General features: G+C 43.5%; 1 protein-coding gene across 1 annotated transcript in view; it reads left to right on the top strand.

Moving 5' to 3' along the window:
• Positions 1 to 1,631: 1,631 nt before the first annotated feature.
• The window catches only part of KCNK1 (potassium channel, two pore domain subfamily K, member 1), a 49,063-nt gene continuing 40,315 nt past the window's right edge, over positions 1,632 to 10,379 (top strand). The window contains exon 1 of the mRNA XM_012660169.1: positions 1,632 to 2,099. Within this exon, the coding sequence (XP_012515623.1) occupies positions 1,745 to 2,099 (355 nt within the window). The 5' untranslated portion in view covers positions 1,632 to 1,744. The remainder of the gene's footprint in view (positions 2,100 to 10,379) is intronic.

Raw genomic sequence — 10,379 nt, 5'->3', positions numbered from 1 at the left:
GTCCCACCAGCAGTGTATGAGTGTTCCCATCTTTCTGCATCCACACCAACATTTGTTGTTTTGGAACTTTTTCATAAAAGTCATTCTCATTGGAGTTAAGTGATATCTCACTGTGGTTTTAATTTGCATTTCCCTGATGATTAGAGATGCTGAGCATTTTTTCATATATTTGTTGGTCATTAGTCTGAAAATACGACCTTTTTAAAAAGAACCTCAGGCTAGGTTTTGTAATAAATGATTGTACCGTTTAGTTTTGTTTATTTTTAATATTTTTCCTGATTACAAAAATGTCTATTGTAGAAAATTTGAAAAATAAGAAACAGGTACAAGAAACGAAAGTCACCTATGTACTCCACTACTACCCGAAGACAATTACTAGGAGCCGGTTTTTAATTTCCATGCAGTAGATCAATTATGTAGATATAGTTCTGTTTTACAACACAAAATACAAATGTTTTGCATATTTGAGATTCTACGCAGTTTTGCATCAGTAGTCTTCAACACATCTTTAATGGCTACACAGTATTCATGCTGTAGAGATACCATAAGTGATTTAACCGTTTTCTATTTTGGAATATTTACATTGTTCCTGATTCTACATTATTTCATCTACACAGTAAATATCTCTAAATATAAACATCTCACATACATATGTAGTATGTTATACAACACATGTATGTATGCATAGATACCATCTATGAACAGCCTTGCATATCATGGTTGCCTGCTTACTTTTTCTTAGGACACATCACTGAATTAGAACACAAACTCTGTCAAGGCTCTTGAAACATACTGCCAAATCGCCTTTCCAGAGAGGGGACATGGATTTTTACTCTCATCCACAATAAGGCAGCTCACCAACCCTCGTCAATATTTTTGTCACCCTAAAAAGAAACACCTGGGAAAGTTGTTTCTTCTCATAGTTGATACACTGGGACATTTCTTTACTATAAAACCTAAGGTCACGTTTTAGAGAATTAGAGCTCAGAAATGGGCCCTTTCTAAAACTTTCCCTTGTGAGAGGGTGGGCGGGAGGGAACAGACTTTCCTGAGCCAAGGTGCCTTCCATTCTGAGGTTCTGGTATTTTCAAGATCGCAGGCACCAGATTGCTCAACCCTCCAGCCAAGGAGACAGAGAAGGAAAGTATTTCAGCCCTCGCTATTTTGTCATACCGGCTTTGATTAGGAGGAAATACGAGGGAGACAGGGGCATCGCTCGGACAGGGGGCTCGGCCGGCCAGCGCACCGCCCAGAAGTGGCCCCACCACACTCAGGCGCGCGGGACACACACACACGGACACACGCAACCACACACGCACCCGGACACACGGACGCGCACACACCGCGCGGCCCGCTCGGGCTTGGTTACTGGACCCGGGGAGGGAGCGAGAGGAGCCGCGGTGACCCCGCTAGGGTCTGCGCGCCGCCGAGCCCCCGCCCCGCCCCTCGGGACAGCGCGAAGGGCTGGGGCGTCCCGGGCCCCGGCCAAGTTTGCGCGCGGTCTCCGCTGACTCTCTGGTTACCTGAGCCGGCAACCACGTCAGCGCCACATCATCTGGGCTTTTTATATTGCAAGGAAACAGGAAAAGAAGGAAGAAAAACATCGCCCGAGTGAGCCAATCGCAGGGAGCCGGCTGTGCCCGGAGGCGCTGGGCGGGCGCGGGCCGAGCGGGGCGGGGGCGGCGGGCCGCGCTCCGGCCGGTCTGCGGCGTTGGCCTTGGCTTTGGCGGCGGCGGCGGCGAAGATGCTGCAGTCCCTGGCCGGCAGCTCGTGCGTGCGCCTGGTGGAGCGGCACCGCTCGGCCTGGTGCTTCGGCTTCCTGGTGCTCGGCTACCTGCTCTACCTGGTCTTCGGCGCCGTGGTCTTCTCCTCGGTCGAGCTGCCCTACGAGGACCTGCTGCGCCAGGAGCTGCGCAAGCTGAAGCGGCGCTTCCTGGAGGAGCACGAGTGCCTGTCGGAGCAGCAGCTCGAGCAGTTCCTGGGCCGGGTGCTGGAGGCCAGCAACTACGGCGTGTCGGTGCTCAGCAACGCCTCGGGCAACTGGAACTGGGACTTCACCTCCGCGCTCTTCTTCGCCAGCACCGTGCTCTCCACCACAGGTAAGAGGCCCGCACTGCCCCGGCCCTCCAGGCCGCCTGGCCCCCACCCCCGCCCGGCGCCCCGGGACCCTCCGACCCTGACCCTGCCACCCACCCCCGCCTCTCGCCATCCCGGCGCCTCCTGCCGCCTCGCTCTACCGCGCTCCGGACCCTCCGACCTTCCCCAGCGTGGCGCCCCGGACCCCTAGCGGTGCGGCTTCTGCGGTGACTCGGGGAGGGCAGGCGCCGCGGAGCCGGAAGCCAGCGAGGTGGCCTCAGAAGATGACTTTGGTGCTGCCCGCAACTCTTGGGAAGTGCTCCCTAAACCCTTCGGCCTGGGACCCTGCAGGGGCTTCCTCCTGCTGCGTTCTTTTTGGGGATACTCTATACGGCACCGAACCGTCGCGTTGGGATTCGTAGTAGCCTGGCTGCCGAGCGGCGAGGCAGTGGGGTGGTGGAAACCAGCTAGAGCTCCGAGTGCGCGCACCCTCCTCCGGACCCCAGCCCGGAGGCCGCAGAATCTAATGGTACTTTGAAAGGGTCACCTTCCGGGCCGTGCCTTCTCTTTTGATCGTGCACAAATATTTCGGCTCTTTTGTACCTTGGAGGCAGTTTGGGGGGTAGCCGAGTGACATCACTGTGCTCTTCGCAGGTGACCTCTGAGCGGGCTGGCCGATCCGGTTTCTTTTCAGAGTGGGAAGAGGGGTTGGGGAGAGGAAAGGGACCATCTGATTGCCTAGGATCTGACAACGTCGAGGCACCTTGATTCAGCAGTTCTTTCAGCTTCAGGTGTGCGAAGCTCCCCGTAAACTTCGAAGAGCCACTTACCTGCACTGCTCCCCCTCGGGGCGCTCAGCAATGGAGGAGTGTCCTTAGGTGAAGGCGGAGGCCGGGCGCAGGGCCCAGGGCTTGGGCGCTGTGCTAGATCTGCTGAATGAAAGGTGAACTTTTCCAGCCGGAGCTAGTGGGGCCCCTTCCCTGGGTGGAGATATAAATTGGTATTTGGATACTGGAAAGAATCTCAGTGTTCAGCACAGCCCCTTCTTTTTGTCTATGAGATCCAATCTTTGAAGCAATCCATCTTGGTGTGCACAAGGTCACACACTTCTTACTCTTAAGTGTTGTCCTGGCCTTGTGATTTCCCTGCCAGGAACACTTCGTATCTCCCACCTTCAGCCTTTACTGGAATCAACTTCCCCTTGTGTGACTCCAACACTTCCTTCATTCCCACCCGCTCTCCACCTCCCAGGATTTATTTGTTTATAATCCCCTTTGAACTATACCTAGTCGATTACTAATTACTTTGTAATGAGTAATAATACATCATTCAGGGTAGATCACAGAAAACAATTATTCAAAAGTCTGAGATGAATTACCACACAGATGTAAATATATCCTGCAATAAATAGAAGTAGAATTCAAGCTTGTATTGTGATATTTTAAAAACTGTGTTAAACGTATCCCTAAACAAGACAGACCTGTTATCTCACTTTCCAAAGAATGTCTGCTCCTTTGCCAACACTGCTCATTAATTTTTATTTGAACAACTACTGCCTCCATTGTCTTGACCTAGCTCTCTCTTCCTCAGATCTCTTAGAAGTCATGGTGCTTTTCCTTTGGAGTATGTTTGTGCTAGATTGAGAGTCATTCATTCTCTACAGAAGTGTTTCCACTGGGTTACAGAAAGTTTACAACTGGGTCACAGTGTTGGGTAAACATTTTGAAGAATGATAGCTTTCAGCATTTTCTTACTAATGCTTTCGAAGATAGAACAGGAATAAGAACAGTGTTATGAGGAAAAGAACAGGTTTGCTCTGCCTGGGTAGGGTTTCCATCACTGATGAAGCTCATGTATAATGTTAACATTGCACATACCTAATTAAATGTCAAAAATTAATTTGTATCTTGAATAGACAGAGACCTGGAAAATACTTGTCTATTCAAGATATAAACTCCCTTTTTTAATTAGGAAAAGTTTCCGTTCTGAAAGGAGGTGGAGTTGGGTTAGATGTCTTTTTATTGGTATTCAGATTGCATTGTAGTTCCTAAGAAAGTCCGTATTCATGCAAAACAAGAGTTCATTTAGGAACTCAGTACAAGGGGCACTTAAGGATAAACTAAATGAAAAAGGTGCCCCTTGATTTGTAAAATTAGCAGATCGATGAATTCTTGTTATAAATAAAACTATCCTAAATCAAAGATACTCTTCTATTGGTTTTGTACTGATGCCCTTTTGACATTTGATGTTCCTTATGGTCTCAAAACACTGATTTTGTGGCAGAAGATCAGACACTTTTTAGAGTAAAGCTGGTACAGTACATTACTGGGAAAATATTTTCTGGAAAAGGACCAGACAACTCAAATAAATTGGAATTGCTTCTCTTTCAGGTGGATTTTAGACATGCTGTGCTTTAAAAAACAAAAACAAAAAAAAACCCCACAAAACTCTTCTAGCCCTGTTGATGACAAATCACTAAAATAATTGTCACACGGTTCATCAGTACAGTCAATCCTTGACTTGTCCAGAATGACAATGACGGTCTTTACAAAGATGGTGTTATTGGTAGTCACCATTGTAGTACAGGGCCATGAATGCGTTTATGTCAGAATCTTCTCATCCCAGAAAGTACAGGCTTCCATTTCTGGAAGGAACTGGGTTATCGTCTATTTGAAAGAAGGCTCAGGTTGGTAATTCAGCAATTCTCCTCATTCTCTCTTCTGCCAAGGACTCTGTGAATTATTTCCAGCAAACAATTTTAACATTTCTTTACTTCTCCTTGTAGGGAAGAAAAGATTTCTCACCCATCGTAAGGTTCATTGCTGAAGCACCTATAAATAAAAGACAGATTAACGAGAGAAAAACATATACATTTATCTAATATAAGTTTTACATGACATCGGAGCCTTCAGAAATGAAGACCCAAAGAAACAGGGAAACCTGGGTCATTTTATGGTCATACAGAAGTATGATTGGAGGACCAAAGGGTATGATCTAAAGGTAATAAACTGCTGGAACTTAGCAAGGCCTGTTTGTTTGGATTCTTCTTGGCATCTCTCTGTCTTCAAAGATTAGGGCATTTCTTTTTCTCCAGGTATAGAGTGGGCTCTCATGGAATGAGCATCTTCCTCAAAGGAAGGGCAGAGAATTCTTTTATGGCCTGCTTCAGGAGAGAAGTGAAGGGGGAGGTGTGAATGATCTTCCCAGCTTCTGGTGTTTTCTCAAATGCCAAAGTGTCATATTTTGGAGGACCGTGTCCTAAACTCCATCACCTTTGATTTAAAAAGATATAGCAACATCTACATAGGACTCATATGCAAATGGAAGAAAGAATGCAATATACTTCTGAGCTTTTCAGAAGGAGGAGTTGTATAAAAGTAAGAGGAAGTATTATAGACTGCAGTATTTCTCACATACCTTTTATACTGTGTGTTTTTTTTTTCCTCCAAGGATTGAAGAAACAATGTCTAGGTGTACTTAGGGAGTAACATAATTTTCATTAAACTTACCTTTAGTATTATCTAAAACTTTGGGCAATGTCATTCATTCTTAAGAACATTTTGTGATACTGGTTTACTGTAAGTTTGCTTCTCCATTCATCCCCCTAAGCAAGGCCATATCATGATGATGAATGTTTGGTAAAAATGTCGTTTTTGTATTCATGCGGTATATAAGCTGTCAGTATCTTTTGCTGCTTTGTAAATGTGAGATCCACATGACAGCTTGGTCCCTATTCTTGTCATTTGTCGCTAAAGTGCCTCTAGTCAAGATGCTGCCTTATGTTTATGAAGTTATAGTTTGAAACTGTCATTTAAAGTGTCCAGTAAAAGAACTTAATTGGCCTTGTTTTAATTAAGTCAGGTAGTTTTCAAAAAGAGAAAGTGGGAAGAGGTAATAGGGATGCTGGATTGATTCTTAATTTTCAAATTGTTTTCAGTAGGAGGAATGTGTTGTTAACATCAACCAATAGTCGTTGAACTTTTAGAATAGAACAGGGTGAAAAAACTCCAGCTTCTTGGCCTAATCTGGCCCACCACCTGTTTTTGTGCTGCTTGAGCTAAGAATGGCTTTTATATTTTCAAATGGTTGAGAAAAAAATCAGAAGAAAAATCATATTTCCTGACACATTAAAGTTTTATGAAAATCAAATTTCATTGTCCATATAGGGAGTTTTATTGGTGTGCGGCCACACCTATCTGTTTACATATCATTTATGACTACTTTCTGGCTACCTTGGCAGAGTTGAGTAAACAGAAACCATATGGCCACAAAACCTAAAATATTTACTATCTGACCCTTTACAGGAAAAGTGTGCTGACCTAGGCTTCACAGCGATACTTGGAAGGAATGCTAAGGGTAGTTCTTAATACTTTACTTCCTTTTGGCAAACTCTATATAAGATAATTCAGCTTCTCAGACTTCTCTGTGCTGTTGTTTCAAGTGATACGCAAAATCAAGTAAATTATGCATCGTCACCACTGACCACTTCCAAAACAAATGGTTGTTTATTTCTAATGTCACTAGTTTGTGGTCAAATTTATGACACTGCCTTTTTTCCCCTTTACCAGTGACAAAGCCACACTTCACATTGTGATTATCTTATCTAAAATGTGCAATAAATAAATACCGTATTACATCTGGAATAGTAAGGACAGCAAAGATAAACAAGCAAACTGCCTATCAGCCAAAAGAGAGATCTGAAATCCCATGCTCTGAAGTGTGTGCTCGTTATTCAAAGGAGAGCTTTTGGTTTCGATTTTGAGTCTTTATATTTAATTCTGTAATTATCTGATTTTTGAGCCCATAACAGATTAAAGTAGGAAAGGCACAGCTACAGGCAAACCTAAGTGACAGGTTGTGAAAAGACAAATAGTTTAAATATCCCAATACTAAAATGATATTTAAAAATAACACATTTATTGAGCCCTTTGCATGTGCCAGGCAATGTTTACATGTATCGTCTTCCATGCATTACAAGAAACTAACGAGATGTAGATATCATTATCCTCACTTTATAGAGGCTGAAACTAAAATTTAGGTTGAACGACTTCTTTACCTGAGTCACAAAGCCAAAAGTGACATGGCCTTAATTTGAACCCGTGTATATCTAGGAGCCTGACCTTTGCATAGCATCTGGGCATAAGAGCTTATTTGGGGCTGAATTTTCTCCCCCAAACTTATATGTTGAAGTCTTAACCCCAGTATCTCAGAATGTGACTGTATTTGGAGGTGACATCTGTAAAGAGGTGATTAAGTTAAAATGAGGCCACAGCGAGAAGGTGGTCATCTGCAAGCCAAGAGAGAGGCTTCAGAAAAAACAAAACCTGCAGATGCCTTGAGCTTGGACTTCTAGCTTTCATCCTGAACTTTGAAGATAAATTTCTGTTGTTCAAGCCACCCAGTCTGTGGTATTTTGTTATGGCAGCCCTAACAAACTAATATTAGTTTGCATGAAAAACAAATAGTGGAGTATAAGAAACAGAATCTTTAAGTCTTTACTCTTGCAACATTTTCATATACCTGAATAGAGTGTTACTATTTTAGAACACAGTATAGTAATTGGTGTCCTTGAATCATCAAGCAAAATACTTCATTATGCTTCAATTTAAGAAGGCAGAGAAGTGTATAACATTATAAATTCTAGAAACATTTCCACCCAATAATGGTCAAAGAGAACAAATATTTAGTGTTTAAATATGTAAACTCATACCTGTCTATAAAACATATCAATTCTTTAGTATTTGGAAGGGTTCTTTTTAAGGATAAACTTGCTGTTGTCTATGCCTATCTTGTAGCACCTGGAAGATACTGCTACTGTTATAACTATAAATGACTGTGATTTGACTTTTATGACATAACCATATGTCCTATCAAGAATAGAACTGTCGATTGGATCAATGACCTAATGGGAACTCTAGTGCCTTCAGGACAAGTTGTTTTATGCACTGCTCGTTGCACCGTTGTTGTGTGGGAGCATGTCTACTGTCTGTAGAGTAGAAGAGTAATGTAATTTTGGAGCATGTGAATTGCTGACACACAATTGTTTTGACCATAAAAATGACAATTCTATAAGGCTCACCGTACTACAAGGTTGGTTTCAGGGACAGAAATACCGTCTGCATCACACGCCATCTTTGACATAGAGCTGCACTGTGCTAGATTTTATTCTCAAGAGACATCATTTGATCCCAATTATAGTCCAATCCATGAAATACTGAGGTACGTAACATCTCCACTGACTGTGCTGTGTTCATGCTGCTTGCTCCTGGTAGGAGGTGCAGGCCCTTTCTTTGTTGGAAAGCACACAGCTTTGGAGGATTTTCTTAGCTCTCATGACCCTTCTAGCTCTTGGACTCAGTGTGTGCTCTGAACTTTCTTTGTTCCTTCTTTGCACAGTCCTCAGAGTCAGCGGCCACTCTCTGTCAGCAGCAGCATACTGCAGGGTTATAGCCCTGATCCCAGGTCAGAAGGGAGGAAGGAAGAGAAGGGGGATTTGGGGGTGTAGCGTTTGTACACCTGAAAGGACTGCGTGATTGTCTCCCCGAGCTTGAATCACACTGGCAGGGCTTATCTGTTATTATATTTTCTAGCACTGTTCATGTTCCCCTTGTTTAATTTGTGAAACAGAGCCAGTTGTTATACTGATGAGATTAATTGGCTTATGTTAGACATTGGCAGTGTTTTTCATTTGCTACTGTCTGCTTGATCCCAGATCTGAGTCTAACTTTTTGCATTAGCTCCTCTGACTGGGACTGACTTGCTCGGTGAAATAAAAGCCTGCCCTCCACCACGTCCAGAGATTTGGTTATAAGTACCTGGCAAAGGGCTTTACCTGGAAATCTCTCAGGGGACCAGAGACCCAGGTAATGTGGAGTCTATAAAATCGTGGCTGGTGGATTCAGAGGACAGAAAGCCAGGAACAGAAAATTAAATACTGTATATTCTCACTTATATAAATGTGGAAGCTAAAGAAAGTTGATCTCATGGAAGTGAAAAGTAGAAGAGAAGATACTTAGAGGCTGGGAAGGGCAGGCAGAAGGGAGGGATAGGGAGAGAATGTGTTAGAGGTTACACAATCCCAGCTAGATAGGAGGGCTAGGTTCTAGTGTTCTCTGCTGTAGGATGAGTATAGTTAACAGTAATATATTATACAGCTGGGAGGAGGATACTGAATGTTCCCAACACAAAGAAATGATAAATGTTGGAGATGATGGATATGCTAATTACTCTTATCTAGTCACCCTACATTGTATGTATTGAAACATCACTATGTGCCCCATGAATACGTACAATTATTGTATGTCAATGTCAATGAAAAAAAGAAGAGAAGAAAATTTTTAACCAAGAAATTAAACCTAAAACAATACAGGTATATAAAAAAAAAACAGTTCCATGTAGAATGCCTCTAAGGGATTTTAAAAGAATAAAACATGTCAGTTTTCATTTCTCCGAGTGTGGTCAGTGAGGCTCTGATTGTAATGCTTGTCCCTTATTAATGCTAAGGGGCCTTTGTGACCAGAGTTAAGCTGTTCACTCAAGTTGATGCCTCAGCCTCCTTCCCTCTCTGCTTTACTGATGCCTCTTACGGCTTATCCAGACGCTGGTTTCATCGTTTGGTCTGCAGTACTGTCTGAAGGACAGCGTTAGTCTAAATGTGCACACGGATCCAGGCACGCACAGGACTTGGGGTGACATAGAAGAAGCAGGTTCTACTCAGGTTCTGCCTTCCCAGGCCCTCCCTGTTTCTCACTGCTACTTATCCCCAGGGTTAGCTTCTCTCGCGGGTTCCTGTAACATCTTGGCCCCACCGGGCACCTGGCTCCCAGGACACCTGTCATGGCCTCACTCTCCAAAAGAGCAATTTAAGGTACATTTCTTCTCATGCCTGATCTGTCTCCTTTTCTGAAAAATGAAGGTTCTAGAAATGTTACTGCTTTTCAAGAGACCTTAGATGTCATTTCATTGTCTTGATGAGGAAACAGGCTCAAATTGCTGAAATGACTTTTGAAGTTATTCGTATAAATGATATCATATAAATGATATCGCAATTTATTTAGGTATTTTAGTTTTTGCTAATAAAGTTTTATATTTAAAAATAAAAACAGTGAGAGCCTCATATATACTCAGTGTATGTCCCTAAGTAATCTAAAGACAAGAGGGGCATTTAGTCCTCACAAAGCACCTGCTGGGTGCTTGGGCTGACCTGGTACTATTCTGGGCACTTAGGAATGTGTTAGGGAACAAAAGCAACAATTCACACCCTCCTGGATTTGTCAGTCTAGAGGGGAGAGAGAGGCAGCTAT

The sequence above is a fragment of the Propithecus coquereli genome, unplaced genomic scaffold (assembly GCF_000956105.1).
Source record: "Propithecus coquereli isolate 6110/MARCELLA unplaced genomic scaffold, Pcoq_1.0 Scaffold66, whole genome shotgun sequence".
NCBI classification, from domain to species: Eukaryota; Metazoa; Chordata; class Mammalia; order Primates; family Indriidae; genus Propithecus; species Propithecus coquereli.
The sequence above is the reverse complement of the archived record's forward strand: the minus strand, read 5'-3'. Positions and strand labels throughout refer to the sequence as shown.